This window comes from Calonectris borealis, chromosome Z, assembly GCF_964195595.1.
Source record: "Calonectris borealis chromosome Z, bCalBor7.hap1.2, whole genome shotgun sequence".
NCBI classification, from domain to species: domain Eukaryota; kingdom Metazoa; phylum Chordata; class Aves; order Procellariiformes; family Procellariidae; genus Calonectris; species Calonectris borealis.
In genome coordinates, this window is record NC_134352.1 from 27,281,988 (window position 1) to 27,305,608 (window position 23,621).

At 41.8% G+C, this 23,621-nt stretch overlaps 2 protein-coding genes across 6 annotated transcripts in view; one reads left to right on the forward strand and one right to left on the reverse strand.

Moving 5' to 3' along the window:
- Nucleotides 1–1,791, reverse strand: part of PPIP5K2 (diphosphoinositol pentakisphosphate kinase 2) — a 53,536-nt gene extending 51,745 nt beyond the window's left edge. The window contains exons 1-2 of one of the 2 annotated variants that reach the window (XM_075137162.1): nucleotides 1,633–1,791; nucleotides 266–303 (exon numbers count right to left, since the gene is read on the reverse strand). The gene's annotated coding sequence lies outside the window, so the exon portion shown is untranslated. Of the gene's footprint in view, nucleotides 1–265; nucleotides 304–1,386; nucleotides 1,481–1,632 lie in introns of those variants that run through there. The other variant, XM_075137163.1, reaches the window with a different exon arrangement.
- On the forward strand, nucleotides 1,535–15,870 carry GIN1 (gypsy retrotransposon integrase 1). 4 transcript variants are annotated; one of them, XM_075137174.1, is made up of 8 exons: nucleotides 1,535–1,646; nucleotides 5,859–6,004; nucleotides 6,884–7,077; nucleotides 8,198–8,503; nucleotides 9,212–9,400; nucleotides 9,496–9,663; nucleotides 10,104–10,392; nucleotides 13,512–15,870. In XM_075137174.1, the coding sequence occupies exons 2-8, from the start codon at nucleotides 5,866–5,868 to the stop codon at nucleotides 13,808–13,810; spliced, it is 1,584 nt and encodes a 527-aa protein (XP_074993275.1). In that variant the 5' UTR covers nucleotides 1,535–1,646; nucleotides 5,859–5,865; the 3' UTR covers nucleotides 13,811–15,870. The 4 variants fall into 4 exon arrangements, with proteins under 4 accessions (XP_074993275.1, XP_074993278.1, XP_074993279.1 ...); XM_075137175.1 differs by lacking the exon at nucleotides 1,535–1,646 and adding an exon at nucleotides 1,926–2,041; XM_075137177.1 differs by lacking the exon at nucleotides 9,496–9,663.
- Nucleotides 15,871–23,621: the final 7,751 nt, after the last annotated feature.

The window sequence follows — 23,621 nt, forward strand, 5'->3', positions numbered from 1 at the left end:
AATAGCTGAAGGGATACAACACTTAAAAAGAAAGATGCAACATAATGCAGAAATAGTGTAACACACAACTGTAAAGAGTAGCTTTTCAGCTTAGGGCACTAGATACAAGTGGTTTGGATGAGAAAGGAAACCACTTATTTCACTGCGGTTGTGATACAGATCTCCCCCAGTCTTCCTGCTTGTGTGAGGAGAGTGGCTAACTACAAAATCGACTACTACAGGGCAACAATAAAAGTGCCAAAAAACCAGTGTATTCAAAACTTACCAATACTCAGTAAACTCCCCAGGTTCAGAAAAACACCACTAGAACAAAGAAAAAAGTTACACAGGTCGCTCTATCTATACCTCTCTCCCATCTCGGTTCCCGACAGGTTATTTTCTGGTTGCTACATGTAACTGATTCTTAGCTCTGGGGCTGCTGCTGCTTTTCTTTCCTAGCTTGGATATAATGGAGATAGCAATCTCCCTTATCCCAAGTAATTTTACACTGAATTTATCATCAGTTTTTGGGATGTTAACAGAGTGCCCCGAATCCAGTGGTTTACGAAATGTCGTATCACCCCACCCCCGTTTAGGAACACTGTCTTTCACCCCTTGTACTTCTTTGTACTAAACAGCTTCACGGGCCGTTCTGACAGCACAGCACGCTGCACACTCGCGTCACTGCTATTTCAGTAAAGCTGTTTCCGAGAGCAGAATAAACCACAAAATGAGGCAAAAAGCTGATTGTGCTTATTGCCCGTGCCGTGCCCACCGCGTTTTGCTGATGATTCACTGAACAGCACCTTTTTGGTCAGGGCGAAAGACAAAGAGGACCAGCAGGCTTTTGCCCACCCTGTCACCTGGGGCCGGGACCGGACCCGGCCCAGCGCTCCCCTCGTGGCAGCGAGCCGCCCGCCGACCCGACTCCCCTTCTCCCGGGACCTCCCACTCGCTGCGGGGCCGGCCAGAGCCGCCGCCGCCGCAGGCACCGCGGCTGCCGCCCTTCCGCCGCGCGGAGCCGGCCGAGCCCCGCCGACGCGGCCCGCGGAAGCCCAGGGGGGAGCCCAGGCGGCAGCCCGCGGCGCGGCTGGCCCCGGGCGCCGCCCCTCCGCCAGCTCCCGGGGGAGCTGCCGCACCAGGGCGGGAACGGGCGCCGGCTCCTCGTGCGGGGGGGCGGGAGCGCCGGGCGCGCGGGACAGCGGCGACGGCTGGCGGCCCCCAGCCGCAGCCCGGGGCGGGGGGGGGGGCCACCCGCCCCGCCGCAATCCACCGCCCCCCCTCTAAGAGGGGGGCGCGGCCGGCAGGGTCGGTCCGGCCAGCGTCCTCCGAACCCCCCGGGCCGGCTGGGCGATGGCGGAGGGGAAGGAGGGGGCCCCGAGCGGCGCCGGGCAGAAACCGCCTCACCTGCGCGTGGCGCCGCCGCGCGTGGCGCCACCTGCGCCCCCACGTCCCATTGAGTCGCCGCCGCCGCCTGCCACCGCGCGGGCCGCCCCGCCCCGCCCCCCCGCGGCGGCCCGCCCCCACTCTCCCGCCCGCCACTTCCGGGGGCGCCACATAAGTCTCGGGGCGCAAGGGCCGTCGCTGCGGTTAGCCGGCCGAGAAGAGGTCAAGTTAGTGGGCTGCGGCCTCTGGGACAGGTCGTGCCGATACCTCTGCCGGAGCAGGTGCGTGCCCAGGGGCCCGGCGGCTCTCCGCGGCGCCCGGCGTGCCAACGACCTCGCCGCAGAGCCGAAAGGAGGGGGTGGGGATCGACGGCGGGGTGGGGAGGGGAGAAGGAAAAAGATCGCGTCGACGTCGCTTCGCGCATGCGTGAGGCGTGCCGCGCGGACCTGGGCGTCCGGTAGCGCCGACTCGGGACTACCGCTCCCAGCGTGCCGTGCGAGGGCAGGGGTGTTGTGGTCTGCCGCTCCGGGCCGGCGCGTTGCATGCTGGGGGCCGTAGTCTTGGCGGCGGGCGGGAACAGGGCTCGGGCGCGGCCTGGGCGCTGTGGCGTCGCCGCAGCGAAGGATGCTGAGGGCGGGCGGGACTCCTTTCCTGGAGGAAACGACGCTTCTGGGAGGTACGGCTGACGCTGCCAAGAGCGATAAGCCCTGGGCTTAGCGCACCTACCGTCTTGCCCCAAAGGCCCTCCGCCTGCTCGCCTCTCCTGTCCTCGCATGGCGGCCGCAGTAAATGATAATGGGGTATTTGCGAGGAGGCGGTCAGGGATTAGGGCAGTGGTTTAATTTATTTGCCTGCTCCTGCGAGGCAGCACTTCCATCCTGACCGAGGCCTGCCTGTGGTCTCATGCAATGGCCTGTTAGGTGGTGTCAAGTTTGAAGGTGGAGATACCTAAGAAATGAGGGTGTTCTGAAATGGTGACAGTCTCTGTCAAAAATGGCTCAGGCTTGCAAAAGCCAGGGAGGGGCAGGCGAGTGTGTCCATCTTATTTACAGGTTATTGGATGCACTTTCATTAGAAAAGACATATTTAAGGCTCCACAGGGTAATTCGTGTTTCTGGTAGGAATTGCAGATAGAGGTAGGGAAAGTACTTTAAAGCTGGACTGAAAAAAACAGCTTTGCATGTAGGATTGTGATTGTGTGTGGGGGGGGAAATGGACATTAAAAAGTAAAATACTTAAATGTTAGCAGGTATGACTGTTTTGACTAAGACACTAAAGCAGAAAGAGCCCTGGTTATATGGAAGTTTCATTCTCTTGACTGTAAGCTGTGTATTCTTTTCCAGCTTCAAAGGTATTAAGAATTGATTACTGATTGTAAAAGTCTTTGATTTTTACAGACTACCAAATACATTATGAGTATTGATAGACATGGCATATGAATTATCTGGAGTAATACGATTTATTCTGAATAACAAAACCAGAAGATTGTATAATTTGTTATTTTCAGTTTGGTTTTTTTTACGATTGGGCCAAACAAACTAAATTAGGTATTAGGGAAAAAATTAGTAGGGACATAGGAAACTAGATTATTTAGTTTTAGGAAACTAAATATCCAGGAAGGAAGCTCATTTAATGTTGTCCTCTTAGGCAGCAATCCAGCAGATTATTGAAGCACTTTACAGTTTGCTGGATCAGGATCCTACTAAATACATTAAATATATATGGATGCTACATAATGCATTCTTTCTTCATCGGCTTATGTACACTTTTTCAAACTTTTATAGTAGAAGCTGACATTGCAGGACTGAGCATAGAATTTCTGTTTAGCTGAAGTATAAGCTGTGATCCTGCTCAAGTATATCTTACTGCTGTGCAACTTCATATTGTTAGAATCAATAACCATGTTGGTTATTAATTAGAGAATATTCACTGTTTCAGGCAAGCGTTTCACGAGCAAAAGGTACTAGAAGAATAAAGATTGTTCTGGAACATCTTTTCTTGCCATGTGTGAAAGTCTGTGTCAAGGCAAAATGGTCCATCATCCCAGTGGTTAAGTGATTAAATCATACCTGGGTCGTTTTGACTTCCAGCCATGCTTGGGTAACTGCAGGACTGGCCTTCAGGAGAGCCCTGAATTAAGCTTGAATGCATGCCCCTGGCAGATACGATATTTTAGTTGCTTTTTACCAGTACTCTTTTACTGTCAGAAATGCTAGTTAATCGACTTCTTTAAAACAACAGAAACACGAATTTTATCATGGTAGCCTCACCTTCCTTTCTGTGGTTAGTTATCCAATTTACCAGTTTGGTGGGTTGCTTTGACTTGTGCATCAGATGTAAATTTACAAGAAACTGGTATGTCAGCCAAGATCACTAGAAACACTCTGTTCTGACTCCGTTCCTTCACTGTTCTGAAACACCCTCTTTTCTCGCAGACAGGATTGTAGTGGTGAAAAGTTTGTGTGCTAGTTCTCTCAGGTTTGGGAATTTTACTTTAAAACACTGAGCTGGTTTTGGCTAGGGTAGAGTGAATTTTCTTCATAGTAGCTAGTATGGGGCTATGTTTTGGATTTGTGCTGAAAATAGTGTTGATAATACAGGGATGTTTTCATTATTGCTGAGCAGTGCTTACACAGAGTCAAGGTCTTTTCTGCTTCTCAGTGGGTAAGCTGGGGGTGCACAAGAAGTTGGGAGGGGACACAGCTGGGACAGCTGACCCCAACTGACCAAAGGGATATCCCATACCATATGACGTCATATAAAGCTGCGGGAAGAAGAAGGAAGGGGGGATGTTCAGAGTGATAGCATTTGTCTTCCCAAGTAACCGTTACGCGAGATGGAGCCCTGCTTTCCTGGCGATGGCTGAACACCTAGCTGCCGATGGGAAGGAGTGAATGAATTCCTTGTTTTGCTTTGCTTGCATGCATGACTTTTGCTTTACTTGTTAAAAGTGGTAAAGCAAAAAAAAAAACTTTAACTGTCTTTATCTCCTTTATCAAGGAAACCCACGAGTTTTCTCACTTTTGCTTTTCCGATTCTCTCCCCCATCCTGCTGCAGGGGGCAGTGAGCAGGCAGCTGTGTGGTGCTGAGTTGCTGGCTGGGGTTAAACCATGACAAACACAAGAGACTTGGCTGTTTTTGAAAGGCAGGTCGAGATTGTGCAAAATGAAGTATTCAGTAGGGCAACGGTCTTGTCAATGTTTGAATGTGAAGTTCCTGGAACACAGCAGTGTTTAGCCCAGCTGTATATGTAGAATATGATATTCTATAAATAACATCCAGAAAATAAAATGCTGTGAGAAATGAGGTAAATAAAAGCAGGCATAATCACTCTTTAGAGCTCTTTACCTTCTTCCCACCCCTTCCCTTCTCACCTATAGTAAAGGTAGATGAGAATCTATAAATTGAAAAATAAATATCCTGACTTACACGTTTGGCTTTCAAATAGCTTTCAAGGTATAATGAGATAACATGGATTCCAGAGTGACTGGATACTGTCACTTCCCCATAATTATCTGCCATTTAGCAGATATGGCAGACAAACTGATTACTCTTTTTAGCAGGCTGTGTGTTGTCACATTATCTAGTCTTGGGACAGTGGCAGAGTAAGAAAGAAATTTGCTTAATGCTGTGGATAACCAGCATTCATTAAGAAATTATGACATGGCAGACCTCAGGCCTGATCCTGCTCTTGTAGACATCAATTAGAGCAAGATCAAACTGCCGTTCCATCTGTATCTTCATTGCTGTTGGAACAGATTTGGAAAAAAAAAAATAAATCGCTGAAATCACAAAGAGCCTGCATGAGTAGTTCTGCCTGTGAATATTTCTGCTTGTCATTAATTGGTAATTATTTTGATGCTATTCTTGCTAGACCCAAGCTTTTCCTGTACCAATGACGCATTTTACTAATGACACTTTAGTTTATTAATGTGATCAGGGAAGTCAGCCTGTGTCAGGGAATAAATTGTTACCTTACATGCGGAGTCTGGTTTGGAACTTCAGAATCTAATTGTCAGATGAATTAATGAACAAAATAAATTTCTGTCAGTTTCTGTCTGGGGAGTTGTTTTTTCCTGTTTGTCTATGTGTTTTTTTCCAACTAGGGTGGCTCTTTGGACACATGTAATCTCCAGCACACCTGCATTTGAGAGCTATCTGAATGTTTAAGAATGAGAAGAGCAATGTCTTTCTCTCTGGTCTCATTTCTCCTCCCTGTCCAATGAATATAGTGGAAGTCCCCATTGTTGGGAAGTTTTAAGGTTGACAAAAACAACTTTGCATAGAAAAAAGAAAGTAGCATGTCAAACAGTGTTCCTTATTGCTTAAGTTGATAGCATGGGGATATCGAGAGCAGTGCAGTGAATGGTGTGATATCTTCTCAGTTGCTACATTATCCGGATACCTTTGTACTACAAAGAACCCAGTAAAAACTGAAGATGTGCTGCTCTGACAGTTTCTCCATCTAACAAATACTGTGCATTTTGTTCAGGTTAGCAATGGTCCGTAGTGGAAAAAATGGTGGGCTCCACCTGAAGCAAATTGCATACTACAAGCGAACAGGAGAGTATCATCCCACAACATTATCAAGTGAAAGAAGTGGAATCAGGAGAGCAGCCAAAAAATTTGTTTTCAAAGGTAAAAATATTCTCTCAAACTACTCTGAAAATAGATTTTTAGGTGAAGATTTGCTGATACAAAAAAAATGAAAGTGGGATCTTGTTCTGCAGCATACTGTGATTTTAGTATACATTGTCTATGAAACAAACACTCTGCTTAACCCTTGTTAATATATAACAGCATGTTTACAGAAACTCCATCTGCTTTAGTCCTTTCCAGGTGGGATTTATATATCTATCTAAAAGCCAAACCTTGTTTTAGATACTGGGGAAATATGTAGCCATTGCAATCCATAATTCAAAGGACTACAGAAAGGGAAATCCAGGTCTGCAGCTGCAGACATGCTTGGTCTGGTCTGAAGGACGCTGTGTGTGGCTGGGCAGAAGTGCAAGGATGGCTTTGCCATCTGTTTCTTTAGAGCCTCCTGGCCCTTCCCAGCTTTATTGCATCCCTGCGAGGATGTATATGAGCCTTTGTAGTCTGCTGTGCTCTCTCAGTCCCATCATACTTGCCAAGTCTATGTAGAGAGAAGGCAGGGAAGAGTTAAAGCTGTGAATCGTGAAGTCAGGTTGCTGGCAGGCAGACAATAAGTCTCATAACACATCCTACCTCCCCTTCCCACCATCAGCATTAGCTTGTGTTTCATTCAGACTTCCTGTGGTAACATTGGTTGCATTCTGACTTTCCCTTGTAACACCTGATGTCCAGATTAATTAACATAGGTGAACAACTGGCTCTTTGGAGGAAATAATTGAAGTATTTGTAAACAAAAAGCTACATTTACACATAAGGGAATTGGTTTAATAAATTCTGTACTGAATCATTCCCTGTAGTTTAGTAAACTAAACAAAAGACAAAGCACTTGTGTATAATTCACTGTTACTTTTCTTCTTTCAGAAAATAAATTGTTCTATGTTGGAAAAGAGAGAAAACAAATGCGCCTGGTAATTGTTTCAGATGAAGAGAAGAAAAAGGTGCTTGAGAAATGCCACAAAAATGCTGCTGGCACTCATCATGGCATATCAAGGACACTGACTTTAGTGGAATCTAATTACTACTGGACTTCTGTAACAAATGATGTCAAGCAGTGGGTATGGTCTCATAGCTACAGGATTTTTTTAATGCAGTCTTTGTTACAAATGTTTTGTAATTATATGACTTTGATATAGCTAGCACCCGTACTGCTTTATGATGAGGAAGCGTAAGCTTACAATCAAACTTTAAATGGTCTTCTTGCCAAAGCATAGTGTTTCCTTTTTCTTTTTTCTTTTACTACTGACCATATGGCTTGCATATTGCTGTATGTTACGCAGTAGTGGGGAGCCGTACTGCCTTTAAGTATCCAAGGCACATCTGTTCTTTGAGAGGGATTTCTCTTGCAAGGACTCTTGTATATCTTTGTTAGGGTGCAGTGTACCATCCCGAGGATATGTGGCCAGAGTGGCTGCTGGCAGATAAGAATATGAAAATGGTGCCTCTGCCTTACAATTAGGTGTGTTCAGGAAATAGTTAAACAAATCACTGCTTGGGAAAGTTCCTTCTCCTCCTTCACCCAAAGGTACATGGACATGATCCCCAGGCAGAATGTGATCCTTGAGAAACTGTACGTCAGTGTCTTTTACGGCCAAATTACTGTTGCTATCAGCTTGCTGCATCACCTGAATACTTTGAGTTCATGCGCAACTGTAACATGAACTGAAAATGAGTCTTTGCTTTCAATTCAGACTTGGACAAAGGCGCTCTGTCCTGTAGATAAAGCTGACCCATGTTATGCATGGAAGATTATATATACTGCCAGTGTTTTTCAGTTACAGCATACACAATAGAACCAAAAGGGGAATGATTGGGACTTACTTTCGATCCCAACTGCTTCATACTTCCTTTAGTATTTACAGATGGTAATGGATATTAAAATTTATACTGTGGACTTGAAAGAGCACAGTGCTTTCAGGATGAGGAGAGTTCGGCTATGAATTCCTGCATCTGTCCTTCTCCTGGCCTTCCCTGTTTTTTGGTTTTGTTTTCTTTTTATGCTGGGGCTGAAAAATCTAAGGGTAAAAAATGATAAGAAAGAAGATAAAATGATTTGTTTTGCATTGCCTGGTCTGACCTAACTTACAGAGGAATAGTGGAGACTTATGATCCTGCTGATTGTCTTAAACCTTTACCATTGCTTTTTATTGATAGTGTCTTCCCTGATTTTTGCACTAGGTGTATGCTTGCCGACACTGCCAAGTGACAAAGAATACAACCACCACAGCACCAAAAACACACCCTATCAAAGCGGAGGACCCATGGACAGCAGTCACTATAGACCTAATGGGACCTTTTAATGTTACCAACAGAAGCCACAAGTACATCATAATTATGACAGATTTGTTTACAAGATGGGCTGTTATCTTGCCGCTGCATGACACTTCAGCAGCTGAAATTGCTAAGGCGATCATAAATGTGTTTTTCTTATATGGGCCACCTCAAAAAATGCCTATTGATCAAGGGAAGGAGCTTGTTTATCAGGTAAGTCTTTATGTAGCTGGTTTCTTCCCCTCCTTCCCCAACCCCCCCTCCCCCAAGAAAAAGTACATTTTCCGCTGTATTAAATTTGAATTTTAGACCATTCTTGAAAAAGACTGTAAATCTTTAATGGAAAAAAAAAAAAAGAAAAAAGAAGTTAGCACGTACAGAAAATGACAAACCAATTATTTGCAATTGTAACATTATGCAATGTTTCCCAGGGTTTTATTCTTTGGATAAAGAACAAAGCAAAATAATTTCCTGGCGGTCATAGTGCAGGTTTTGTCACTCAGTTGAACTGGCACAAGCTTTCACATTCCAACTTGCTGTATTTCATTCATCCATATTGTTCAGTAGAGCAGATAGCTAAGGGTATTTTTGACGTTGGCCTATAGTGATTATGAAGAAGTTTTCACACTTTGATTGTCTCAGAGATGGTGAAATCATGAGACTATGATATGGAGGAAATGACAAATTGAGTTAGTGGCAGAAATGTGTTCAGAAACCATCAATTACTGGCTTCTAAGCCATACTGATTCCTTTTAGGTTTCACTCTGAACCCTGGGCTGTTTGGTGGGAATATGTATGTAAGACTTTTGCTCAGTCACCATCATATCAACAAAAAGGCTTGGAAAACTACTGAGTTAGTTTACTTGAACTGTGATACAGAAGAGGGAAACCTTCAGTAATTGTGTTCTTTTTCTTTTGAAGATCAATGAAGAACTGTTTGCACTGTTTGGCATGAAACAAGTTGTATTGTCTTACCCTCAGACAGATGATGTAAGTGAAAGAACATGCAAGACAATCAAAGCTTTCCTTAACAAATACTGCACTGACCATCCAAATGATTGGGATGAACATTTGGCTGCTATTGCCTATGCTTTCAATTTAACAAATTTGGTATGTGAAGTTCTTCCTCTTTTGACTGAAGTCCCCCAAAATATCTGCAAAGCTCTATGGTAAATTTCCTTGCTTTTTGCTCCCCATTTAAATAGGAGCCAGATCAAAACACTCCATATTTCCAAATGTTTAATCGTAACCCATATGTTGTTGAGCCAATGAATATATGTGTGGAAGGAGAATATAGTATGTTTGCCAAAATATTTGAAGCAACTAAAAAAGCCAGTCAAGCACTGGAAGAAGAGAAAACCTCAGATTGCCAGGTAAATGTTACATATACAAATTTTACTAAGTAAGAAGTCTGAAAATAAAAAAGATGGAAAGGCTTGAAATGTAAAGTATAACTAACCTTTTAAAGCAATGTGGAGTTTTGTGGTTTGTTTGTTTTTTTTTCCTTTGCCTGTGATCCCTAGATTCCAGTGTATCTAATTCTCATATGTATTTGGAGGGAGTAATCTTAAAGACCTATTGCCGGGAGATTCATATTGGAGCTGCATATCTATGAAGCTGAAAACCATTGCCTATGGACTATTGATTTATGAAGATAAAATCAATGTCTTCAGAACTCTCCAGCCCTACATATTATGAATTACACATATCCCAAACTGCTTAACGTTATGCTTCTGCATTATTAACCAATGTTATGAAAATACATGACTACTTTTGGAAGAAGGAAATGTAACTCTCATGTATCTTTCTTCAGGTGGAGAAAAACATTTCAGATGAACAAAAGATCAGAAACAAAATCACTGTCAAAAGGAAGCCAAAGCAATTAAATACCCTTCGACTTAAAGTTGGTCATGAAGTCCTCAGGCAAAGAAAAAACTGGTGGAAAGACGGTCGTTTCCAATCGGAATGGGTTGGTCCTTGTATTATAGATTATATCACAGATAATGGCTGTGCAATATTAAGAGATGCCACAGGATCCAGGTTGAAAAGACCCATCAAGATGTCTCACCTCAAGCCATACATAAGAGAGTCCAGTGAAAAAGGTGTGTGTGTATATATATGTGTGTCTGTATTTTATATATGTGTGTATAACTTTGTTGGTGTGGGTTTTTTTTTAACTTCTGTCATGTCTTGGTGTTAAATTAGGTTATCAGAGTGAACAAGTATTCATTCACCAGTGTGAATTAAACTAACACTGAGTAATAATGTAATAATTGCAGTTTTCAGTAAGGAGAACAGTGAGTGTGAGTGGCTTCAAACCTATGCGGAGCATGAAACAGAGCTAATGAATCATGTTTAAAGTATGTTTAAAAATAGCTTCCATTAAAGTTGCTTGTAATCTGTGGTTTGGCCCTGTTCATGCTGGCTGGTGAAAACATGGTAGATGTATAATTAGGCTGAACTGTATTCAAAGAGCATTTTCTGACTGTGTTTCTGTTTTGATGTAGACAGGATTCACATTTATTTTGCTTGTGCAAAGGAAACCTAATTTTTTTTGTTTGGCGTAGTCTGACTAGTGCAGATGGTACATGTTCAGATTCTTTTTTAACAATAAGTGAAAGCCTTAAAATACGAAGACTACATCAGAGAACTGATCTTTGGAGAGTTTATTTTAAGTTGTGCTACTGAAGAAGTAAATGTGTTTCTTTTACCAGAGCAAATAAGAGTGTCATGCTCTGCAGTAGGACTGCCAGAAATTCCCAAGGACTTGGGTAATCAACAGCCACTCTTGCTCTTATACATTCAGTGTGTCCTTTGCAATGCTGCTATGTTAATCAAACAGTGGCAGCTGTTTCTTTTCTGTTGAATCTGTCTTTGAGTCACCGCAGGCATTTTGAGGAAAATGAATACTCAGTGTTTAGAAGACTTCTGTCACGGAACAAGCTGCTTTTTTGTTCAGGGTTCTTGAAAAGTAGACCCAATTCCCACCCTATTGGCATGTGTGGTTAAGCTTTAGTTCTTCAAAATGCATAAACTGCATTGAGATGGTAATTTCTTCCATCACCTCTTAAAACTGAAGGATTTGCAAAGCTGAAACTAGTTCTGGAATTTCATTTGAGAAGCTGTTGTTTATGGCAGGTGTCAGTTACAGATTTCATAACCAAGACACCAATTTCATGTCACGTCTCCAGGACACTACTTTTACTGTTGGACGATCACTTTGTGGCTTCCAGTTCTTCATTAAATTGCTGATCCATAAGGAGGAAGTCACATGCATGTCAAGCATGCAGATAATCTCCAGCTACTACAATAACTTTGGTAAATTGTGTCACAGTATAAAAGGTTAAATGTAGTTGTCTTTGTAGGATCAGAGCCCAATATATTTACCACTAAATACTGCAGAAGCAGTAGGTAAACATAAAGTTTCTTACCTTTCCCAGGAAGTGACTAAGGATTAGTTGTCTGACACAGGCAAAAAATTCAGTGGTTTATGAATACTTACAAATCTTAAAATTATAGACCAATATTCATACATATTGTGTAGAGAGTTAAACAAGGCTTTGCCAAAATAATTGCCAGCCTTTATCAAACAGCCTAACAGCAATCAAGAAAGAATATTATTTCAGTTGGATAAGAGCAGTGAAACTGGACTCTGGAAGATGTATTCAATGTCATCTTTTTCATCCGTAAATAAACGTGTGTATCTTTGTAACAAAGAACTTCTCTGTATTAGCAGGGGTGGACGTTTTTTATCTGCAACTTGTTTATTATTGCTACTGCTGTGGTGTAAGTCTGGTGGCTGTCCCTTTGCATAACCTTGGATGGGAACAAAGCATTTGCAGTGTTCTCTGTGAAATAAATGTGGAAAAAGTGTATCTTAGGTGAGGATATTTGTGGTCTTGCCTACCAACTTTTTAAGCATTATTAAGTGTTTTCTTACCCTGCTCCAAAAATCTGAAGTGTATCTTGTGTGTATCACACTTTAGATGTGTGAGTTTAGGAGTTTTAAAGAGGAAAGGCAAAGCCTGAAAATGAAGTGCTCATTTCTTATGTGAGGAAAAAAAACTTTTGCAGGTAAGAATGGGCAATCAGAAGCAAGGTATTTTTTCATAACCTTTCGTAACACTCTCGGTCTGAAGATAAATCCTGAGTCAGTGCATTGATAGAGGCCTTGGTACAGGCATCACAGATTCACAGTCTGGGTTTGCCTGGGTTGCTTGCTACCTGGTTGTCTTTACAGCCACGCGGAGGTTCCAGGACACCTTATGCACACATACATTTGTGTGAAGCAACGTCTTGTTTTTCTTGTTTGATTGTAGTTTGGTTTAAATATTAAACTCGAGAGTGCCTCTGGGTCCAGTGCTCAAATGATCCAGGAGTGCAAACAGGCAGATTTAGGACACATCTGTAGAGAAACACAGCCAGAAAAAGTGCAGTTTCACCTCCTCAGTAGCTCCCACAGAGGTCCGTTTTTGGACCTATATCTCACAAAGGAATTTGTAGCCCCTGCTATAGGGATACTTATCTGTTGAACAGCTCTTCTGATTTAACAGAACACTTAATTTCACACTAGGGTCCTCGTGTGAGCAAGAAGGTAGGCCCTAACCTCATCTTCCAAAACAGAAGTATTAACCCCATGTTGACAGTTACACATCTAATTTGTCTGGTCAGACTGTTCTCATTTTATTTGAACTCATTTGGAAAAGTCAAACACTGTAACCATATATCAGGTAGAAGAAAAGCTCAATAGTACTATACAGTAGCAATCACCATTGTTGTCTTTAAATGAAATATTACAGTTTTATACTTCTTTTATTTCTTAAAAAAGCCTGTTGTGTTTCATTATGACTTCAGAGCAAGAGCTTGGAGTAGGCACATTTCTCTGTGTGTGTGCAGAAAATGGAAGAATCTGCGTGTCCATTCATTTAAGGTATTGGTTCAGTAGGTGACTAACATCAAACTAGTCATTGACCTAGCAAAAAAAAAAAAACAACCCTCTGTGGAGCACTGCAAGCATTCTTTTGTGGATGTAATGAGATGCAGCCAAACATTTGATGCTCAGTGAGATTAGGAAATTCACATTATCAGACTGTTGTGACTCAAACATTCTTGTCCTCTTATGGAAATTGTTTTGAAAAATAAGTTAGCACCTTACTAACATTTTAAGTATGCTTTTGGTAAACTAGAAGGATCTGATTTAATGGCTGTTTCTCTTTTACAGGCAACCATTACCTTTTACAAGGTGCAGTAGTTGTTGACCATGATTACATTGGCTTATCTGAAAGATGCTATAATCCAAGCCAACAAGACTCTGTTGCTGAAGCAGAAATAAATACCTACACAAGAGATGTCGTGTCTTCTGTGCAAATGCCACCTGCAGCCTGCGAAGACCAAGAATCAACAGATGGTAAACATCAGTCTGAGCTGACAGAAGATCACTGCACTGAATCAAACAATGTAAAGCCGGAGCAAAGGCCTTCACCTTGTTGGACACGTCAGACTAAGACAGAGGATACTTAAGCATAGTCTCATGTTACGTTTCATTGCCAAACAGTTTGGAACTTCTCTGGCAGACTGAAAAAAAATGTAATAGCTCCAAACTCCTTAGCCAAATCTGTTCTACTACTTTATGAATATAAGAGTGTTGCAGGTGTCCACTGGTTAATCTGTATGGATATTAAGAAGGCATTGCTCTGTTACCAAAAACATAGGCACAACCTAGTAAAAGCTCATACTACTGTATGAGTTTAAGGACACTGTAGGTGTCCAGTGGTTAATTTATGTGGGCGCTGAGAAGCACTCGGTGATCAAAAATACAGGCACAAACTAGTAAAAGCACATGTTCTCATCATGCATTTCAATTTCAGATTTTGTTGGTAGAATGGCAGTGTGGCTGTACCTTACTGTTATCCTCTCAGGACGCAATGCGTCAGTTCATTGTAATGACCTTTTCATTAATCCTTAGATGACTCATTCTTAATGTGCAGAGATACTGTGGACTGAACATAATCTAAGCAACTTGATGTAAATTTTGCCTCCACTGTAGAGAATCCTTTTCCTGTTATAAAACAGTTTCCTATTCTTTCTGAGAAGCTGCGGACTCTTAACTTGTACAGCTTTTAATTTCTCTAAGATCTCACAAAACAGTAAAGCTGCCAAAAACAATTACATGCAATGTTCTGCGTGTGAGACAACGAGGCCTTCAGCTGCTCCCCACTCATCAAAACTCTGAAGGGTGAGCAATTCTGATTTCTGAGGTGTGTCAAAATCTTAAGAGCATTCAGCATTCATTTGTGCTTTCTTCACAAACATCTAGTTTCCCTTACGGTTACATCTTCCTAGAGCCAGTACAGGTTTGGAGATTTCCACTGACAGTGGTCTAGGAAAGGTGAAGCACTGGTGTTACTTACTCTCTGAATTCCTTGAGTAAGTTGTTACTGGTCTGGATTTCCTGCTGAAGAGACTGTATTTCAAAGTCAGCTGAACGGGAATAATTTCATGTGGAAAACTGATGAGTGCAAGTGAGTTCTTTTTATAGGGGACTGACATGAAGAGGAAGAAAACTAGCGGAAAACTGAATTTAGAAATTCAGCAACTTCTATCGGGTACGGTGGAAGATTTGCTTATCTTGCTCTCTAAATGTGCGTTTTCCCTCCCATCTCTGCTGAATGTTGTGTGACTTACAACACAGGTGGAGGAAAATACTATATTTGTTAAGAGTTTTCAGTTAATTTTAGGTAACAAAACTTGGTCTTCAAGGCTGATTAGGTACCTAACTCATACAGAAATTCATATCTAATGTACAGTATGTGTTTGATATCACAGGCCACAGCTGTGTAAGAGAAGAGCTCAGCACTGTGACAGGATCCTATCCTAAAATTCAAATGAAAAAATACTTAATACTCTAAGTATTTTATATCTTCTGAACACATACTTTTGAATACATACTGTTTCAGAAGGAGGGTACTGGGAGGCAGTTGGGGATGCTGACTTCCCAGCCTCCTCCTGCATGCCAGCTCCATGGAGCACTTGCAGATGAACAAGCTTTGTGTTGGCATTGACAAACATACACAAGCTGAGAAGCCCATCTTTCTGTTACCTGATGTTACCCCCAAGCCATGCTGTCCTCCTAGGACAGCTGACCTTTATAGTCATCAGTCTAGTGCAGTCAAGAAAGTGGGGTTGGTGAAATACATTTGTCTTGTTTGAAAAAAAAAATGCTAGGAACTCCTGTCAAACTAGTTATTACAGCAGAAAAAAAAAACACATGTAAATATGACATAACCAGTAATTGTAAGCAGTGGCCTTCCTTACTTTGATTTAATTTTTTTCCTGCAGTAGTGAGCACTGTGGTCATACAGTATTTTTTTGCTGGAATAGTAGTTTAAAGACAAGAATTTGTTTGGGTGCTGTGTGCTGTGGCTGCTGGAGGTTCATGTTGTGATAATGATATGGCAGCCTAAATTGTTCCTATGCTAATCCTTAACAGAGGCCCAGGCTCTTTAAGCCAACCTCTCCTCCTCCTTGTGTACCTTTGTTTCTTCCACTATGATTATTGATTAAAGTGACATCTTCTGCTAGGTTGGATTTCTTACGTTGTAAGATACATTGTGTGTGTGCGCGCGCATGCAGTATACATAGAGAGAGATATATGGTGCATGCAAAAAAGAGAAAAAAATAGTGTCAGGGATAAATTGGAGAATAAGGGAGCTCTGCAAGATTCCTTTCTGCTTTGTTAGGTGCAAAGGAAAACCAGTCCCGCTTTTTTTTTTACTTCAACTGATCAATTCCTTATTTGTGCACAGTACAGCAGAGTTCTTTTCTGGGGAAGCTCTGGGACAACGCAAGTGCTGTGGACTTGTTAAAGCTACATTGGAGAGAAAGAAACTGCTACAGTGACAGTGGAATAGGAAAACCAGGAAACATTTAACATACTGTGCAATGATGATCATTTAGGCTTCCTGGTAATTTTGATCTATTGTATTACCAGGCAGGCATTAGTGCCTCTTCAGTGCACCTAAATGGGGCCTTCTTTGCATGTGGGAGGTTCACTGAAATAAAATACAGGCGTTTCAAACTAATGATGTGAAAAACAATCAATGGAAACTGTGAAAAAGACCCACTGGGAAACTTGAGATGTTGCAAGCAGCACACTGTGCTTGGGAAAGCTCAGAGAAACCCCTCACACCTTTGCCATCGCAGAGGGTTGTTCAGTGTATGCTTGTGACCGCAGTAAGTCATGACCTGCCTACTTTTGGTTTGTATTTTAACCAACTTGGATAAATACACAAATGTCCATCTGTACTCTTTTTCACTGGCACACAGGTTTGATTTATGATAAGACAATAGCAAAAGACTCTTTCGTAACAGAATGCGTAGAAATTCTGTTTTCTAGTAGAGTTTGTTGGCTCCTTGTGGCAAGTTGTTTAGAGGGGAGGAATAGAAGGGAGTATAGCATGAAAGACAAAGTGCAAATTTCCTCATACTTCCCAGCAAGAGCTGGGAAGATAACCCATTTATCCCTTGGCTTTGCTCGTAGCACTAACTATCAGCTCACAGTTTGATGAAAAACACCATTAAAAACATCTGCTAGTGAAAAGAATCTGTACAAATGTTCAGAGTGTTTTACTGTGGAATGGAAACCATTCCTCTCTTGTTTGAATACTTCCTGAACTTTTGTATAGCGTTTGCCCATTCTGTGTTAAGGTGTTCTTACTTTCCAGCTACAGACGTTTTAAAATTTTTTCCTCCTTCTCCCTAGAACTGAATGTTCCCTTCTGGAGGACACCAATGAGTCATGATTTAATTTTCACAGCAAGCAGTTAACAAATCTTCTGGAAATGCCACTTTTGAGAACCAGATAAATTTACTTTACTCATTTGCTTGGGTGCAACATCCATATCAAGATCTTTTGCAGCAGACATCATTACTCTGATGACCGCATGTCAAAGTCTTTGCATAGTAACCTTCCTGGTATTTTCAAAATATGTAATGGCATATTTTTTGGGATTGGAGTGGATGCTTTCAGTTAACTTATTAGATTAGCTAAAAATAAAACAAGCTCTCGAGTCTCATCAGGTGGTGGAAACTCAGCAAGGCACATCAGCAGCTGTCATCGTCTGTTGGCCTGAGCGTATGCTGCCCACCTGTGAATTCAACAGAAGGAAATGCCATGTTAGAAGTCACCAAGACCGGATACTGTTTTAAATTGGAAGGCTAAAATTGACACAAATGAACAGGATTTAGCTGTCTCTTCAGGAAATGGGTATTACACTCTTCTACACGTTAGAGGACCTGCTGGCCTACTGTGGAAATCTTAGTAATCAAACTATGTAGACATTTGGAATGAAAAGCAGTACAGAAAAAGCTTTAATTTGAAAAGGAAGGCTCTTCCAGATAGAAGCAACCAGACAAATCAAGACATTTGATTTGGGAACTTCTAATCCTGAGAGATGCATTCCCCAGTCAGTTCTCTGTCCCTCCTCTCTGCTTGTTCAGAGACAAAGACCACATTTGCAAATACAAGTGCTCGGGTTGCCTGAGCTGCCTACTTGTTTGGCCCCTTGTAGGCATTACTACAGGCTCTGAGGGTGGGTTCACGATTTTATCTTCCCACAGGGCTTGTGGCTGCAGTCGTGTGCAATCCATTTTATCCCGTGATGCTGTGCAAAGTGTTATGGTGACGAAGGGATCGGCAGAAACCTGGCTGCACTGGTAGCAGAAATAGGTGTGCGCCAATAAATAAGACAGGTTGTAGGAAATACATCATTCCCAGTCTGCCAGGCAGTGCTGTGCTGCTACAGCTTGCTAGTGCAATGGTCCACAGATCACTTGGATACAACTTTTCATAATTTACCAGTTGTTACTCGTGGTCCTTTTCTGGGTGCTAGACAAGAATCTCTGAGCTTTCTTCAGCAGAGCTGGAGTATTCAGAACTGCAGCTGGTGGCAAGCCGCAGTGCCTTGAATATATGAAATGATATTTAAGTGGGTTAAAAGGGAATAAATCAGATTTCACAAATTCAGTACTTAAAATTAGTTGATACTTTTTGACAATTTATGCCTTTAATCTCTCTATGGCTCACTTCCCTCTTCTGTACAAAGTGAATAGCACCATGTCAGGTCCCAGACATACTGAAAAAAATACTCATTACTCTTCACAAAGCTGGCAGGCATAGTGATGAAAGCCCCAATAGAAAAATCCACAAGAAAACGAGTTCTGTATTTTGTGCAGAATTTCAGTGATATGCAGTAAATAATACATGGGGTTCCCCACCAGACTGATTTTGAATGTTTATCTAGTCAGAGACATCATCCGTCGCTTCCACATTAAAGGCCTAGGAAAAAGAAGAGCAGACTAAATAGGAACGGGACAGGATTTAGTGTATGATTACAGTATTATACTGACAAACTTAATTTTTGAGATTCTTAACTTCCATATGTTTGATGCCGCAGACATTGGGGATTTATTTTGGAGCGTACGCTTGAGCCTCCCTGCGGACGCGGTCGCACGGTGGCAGCCTGTCGCCGCGGGAGCGCGCCCCGCACACCCGGCACTGCGGCGCGGTGGGTACGCGATGCTTGCAGAAACTGCGGCCCAGTGGTTTGTTTCTCTGAGTCTTTTGTTTCCAAACTACATTCTCAGCAAAATTATCACCTGTTTACAGCAAAAACTATGACCGGATGATAATTATAGAAGCACAAATGTATTTCTGAGAGCAACGTGACCTGCATTGTGTGAAGGCTGCATGACTGACCTTTCACATAGTTACAGTACAAAAACAATCATCTGTTTGTGCATTAGGTAGTTTATACCCATCAAACCTTGGTGACTGTGAGCAGGCTTTCGCATACAAGTGCCTGGAAAAAGACCATCCCTCCAGTTCCTTATGCGTGGCACAAGTGTGCAACCTGAGACCCAACTCAAGGAAACATGGCAGAATTGTGGGATTCAGTCCTTTTTAATGAAAGTAATTTTCTCTTGAGCTGCAGTTTTAGGATGCACCACGGCTGATGAAAGCAGTAACAAACATGGCGTGGTGGATATCAAAGCATTGAAGGATGCAGTGACCAGGGCACTTCTGCTCTTAAAACCTTCATGATGAGTAGCACCAACTTTAGCATGTTATGGCTGGGTATATGTGGGTTGCCTTATCCCCATTCTGACAAAATTCTTAAATTCTAATAAAAAAGGGAGTAAAAGATTTCGGTTTCTCATATGTTCCATTTTGAAAAATAAATGTAGTTGCTAATTAATAATGATTTCCTTGGTTTGCTGAACTGTTACCACTGACTATTTGCTAGGAACAAATTGCTCCACTGCATCTTTAAAATGGCACAGTTCCCTAAAAAAAAAAAAAGTCTCTACATCATCTGTGTATATTTTTTTAAAAGTTGTACAATGCAATCAGACAGAGCTTCACTCGCAGGGTGTTGTGCTTCACATGGAACTAATTAATAAGAAACACGAGCGGAAAAGAGCTAAAGAAAGGAGCAGTTCAGCAAACGTGCCTTCACGACCTGTAGTATTTAGAAAATTCTAGTGCAGCTTCCAAGTTGACTCCCATGCAGCCTTCGCTTGTACCTCTCCAAATATCTGTGTCACAAAGCCGGATGCTGGATGCTCACTTAGGTTTTCCAGCCACCATGTCCAGAAACAGCAAGAAGTTTGCAGGTTTTGCTTGGATAAGTAGCTGCCACTGGAGATTTAAAATCCTCCTCTACACTGTTAGCGCCCCTCTTTTGTTCTGCCAGTAATGTTTAGCTGCGCAGATGAATCTAAATTTTTCACAGGTATTGGAGAAGAGCTTGAAGAGCAGTTATGGTGTAAATTTTGCTACCAAATTTTCACAAATCACAATAGAGAAAAAATATTTTCACATTTAAGAATTAAAAAAAAAACAGGTAAAGGCAAATCAGGTGCTAAAACTCTAGGGTTTACTAGCATCTATTTTACAACAGAAAATCGAGTGGCCTAATTTCAGCTCTTAATTTTAATCGACCTGGACATTTTGTTCTGTTTTTTTTTTTTTTATTAGTACAATATGTGAATCCACACAAACTGTGCACTATATCACAACACAGTCTTTCAAATTTAAAAGTATGTCCTAATGTGCAATTAAATAATAATTGCTCAGCAGTGACCTGCTCCCCACAACTTGTATTGCTAATACGTACGTAGTCTTTCAAACAAGTTCCTACATGTGTGTTTGAATGGCAAGATAGAAATCAACAAAGTCCCTTCTCTGTACCATGACCCACACTTAATCCTCTGTAGCATGACAGACATTACTGACCTAAAAGTTCTGATAAAACAAATAAATCTAGCTTTGGCAAGCAAGAAGCTGTTGCAATTTACTGCACTAATCTATAAATCCTCCTTAACTACTACAGTGCACTGCTTAATTAGAAAACTCTACTTAATCACGATGCTTCCCAAGGAATCAATTTACACCTAATGATACTTGTGGCAAGGACAGCTGCTTAATTGGGATGGTAATTTCATTTAATTGGGACACCTTCAGGTGGCTTGGGTGACAACCTGCACGTTACAGTTCAGTGCATCCTTCTCATGGCAGCTTGCAGTTGCCCCAGTCTGCCCTCACTCACAGCTGGCTCACGGCGAGCTACTGAAAACCGCCCGATGCTGCTTACCAGTGGATAAGCAGCCACCTTCCCACCGCTCTGAAGGACTTCCAGTATGTCAGGCTATTCAAAGCAGGGAGAGGCTCGATACAGTACTACCACAGGGAGAGGTGCTCAGCCACTTCATCGGCCTAATTTTAATGAAAATATTCAGCCCCTACAATAGCCGAGATTCTTCCACCTTAAAAAGGCTTAAGAAAAGATGAATCAGCAATTCATGAAAGTTAGTGTTGTGTCTCTGAATTCTTAAAATCTGCAATTCCGTGTTGTTCATTAAAAGGCATAGTCTTAACTGGAACAATTGTTGAAACTAAATTAAACACATGCACTCCAAATCCACTAGCCGAGATTGAATAACCAGTATTCAACATTTAATACATGAATAACAATATCAGCACGTAGAACTTGCTAGGATGGAGGATGGTCTGCTCGCTTATTAAAACTAGAGCTATGATTACAGAAAGCTTGTGTCTTCCTTTTTACATGAATTTTCTATTGCAGTATGAAGTCTCTGGTACATTGTTTTCATAAGATGCAGCATTAATAAGAGATAACGATCATTCAGTGCCTTCAAGCAGGTTCAGATTTTCTGCCATTGTACCTGTATGAAATCAGAGCACGCAACTTGAGGTACTGAAGTTTGCTTGCTGCTGGAAAGTAGGTAGTTGCCTGTCAACGCAGTTATTAAAGAATCACAGAACGGTTTGGGTTGGAAGGGACCTTAATCATCTAGTCCAACCCCGCTGCCACGGGCAGGGATATCTTCCACTAGATCATGTTGCTCAAAGCGCCGTCCAACCTGACTTTGAACACTACCAATGATGGGTTATCCACAACTTCTCTGGGAAACCTGTTCCAGGTAACACCCACATAGTAAAGAATTTATTCCTAATAGCCAATCTAAATCTACCCTCTTTTAGTTTAAAACCATTGACTCTTGTCTTGTCCCTTCAGGCTTGGTAAAAAGTCTCTCTCCGTCTTTCGTATAAGCCCGCTTTAAGTAATGAAAAGGCCACAATAAGGTCTCCCTGGAGCCTTCTCTTTTCCAGGCTGAACAATGCCAACTCTCTCTTGTTTCTTCACAAGAGAGGTGGTCCAGCCCTCTGACCATTTTCATGGCCCTCCTCTGGGCCTGCTCCAACAGGTCCATGTCTGTCTTGTGCCAGAGATCCCAGAGTTGGATGCAGTACTCCAGGTGGGGTCTCACCAGAGCGGGGCGGAGAGGGAGAATCACCTCCCTTGACACGCTTCTCTTTACGCAGCCCAGGATTATTGTAGAAACCAACCTCTGAATTCCAGGGAGCAGAGATTATGACTAACACTGAATTAAGCTTGTACTTGCAATTAAACCATGTTCGGCTACTCAAATAAGCATTTTTTTTTAATTGGAGATAAGGATCAACTAAAGGAAAGGAGGAAGGAGGCAGCTGCAAGTTGTCTTCATCAACCCAGTACCATGGAAGCAGAGAACAGCCAACATCAGATGGACATGATGAGCTATCCAAATGTTAAGAAAAATATACCCTTACTGATCACTTTTGAGAAAAGCCTATGATCTTTTAGAACTGATGCCACATACACCACCTATGGTAGCAGTGCCACCACAGCTCTCTTTACAGCTGTCATTGAAAACTTCCTGTAAACTAGTGACATCTTTGCAGACAGCTTTAGAATCCTTCCCACCTACCTTATTTTTTTTTATACATATACAAGGGGATCGAGGCCAGAGCTAAAAATAACAGTGTCTTACTTTCAAAAGCAAGACAGGCCATTTTCCTTGTAACATGAGGAAAACAGAAGTTAGAAGGAAAGGAAGCAACTTAAGAGTATGCACTAAATACGTATCACATGAAACTGAGCCTGTACTCCAGCATTTTAGAAACTTATCCTGGAAGATTTTGCTACACTTGAGAAAAAACAACCTGTGTTTTAAGCTTTTGTTCCAGAAAAAGGAGATTTATAAAATCTTGCTGGGGGAGGAAATCTTATCTTTTTGGTCCACTATCATTATCCTTATTCCCTCAAAAAACACCTTGCAAAACCTGCCGCCACAAGAAACCTAAAGCCTATTTTTCAAGCTCAACATCAGCAATAGCCTATTACAACACCTGCAATGATGATAATGAAAGCTGTTTCATAAAAACCTATGGCAATTACAGCTGTGTACACTCTGCTCATAATACAGGTTTTAAAAGGAGATTAATCATGCTCTGATCCTCAAACTAGACTGATAAATCATGATGACGTCACAATGATTCACACTTCAGATGACTCACACAGCCAGGATAATTATCTAGCAGGCCTTCTGCAAGTCTCCTGTTCAATGAGTGAGCACGTTACAGGATTGAGGACTCCTGCTATATGAATGAAAAAGGAAGTGTGGAGAAACAAGAAAATCAGTACTACGAATCAGGTAGTATTAGATGCCTACCCTGACTAATTTGCGTATTTAATCTGAGACACAGTTTTCCTCTTGGCTGTGACCATGTTTTATTAAAGTATAAATACCCTGCAGTTTTATTATACAAGTAAAATTCCTCTTTAAATGTTTAAGCTTGACTTTGTACATGTATGTAAATTATTAGTCTTTAAAAAAAAAAACCCTTGTGACATAGCAAAATATTTTTCCAGCTTCCATACAAAATAGCACTTTTTCTCTGCTGATAGAAGACATTAAAATTTTTACG

Excerpts from the sequence above, each read along its gene's own strand:
- GIN1 (XM_075137174.1), top strand. The coding sequence starts at position 5,866 with ATGGTCCGTAGTGGAAAAAATGGTGGGCTCCACCTGAAGCAAATTGCA. Across the intron at positions 7,078-8,197 it reads CAAATGATGTCAAGCAGTGG|GTGTATGCTTGCCGACACTG; the intron begins GTATGGTCTCAT and ends TTTTTGCACTAG. Across the intron at positions 9,664-10,103 it reads AGAAAACCTCAGATTGCCAG|GTGGAGAAAAACATTTCAGA; the intron begins GTAAATGTTACA and ends ATCTTTCTTCAG.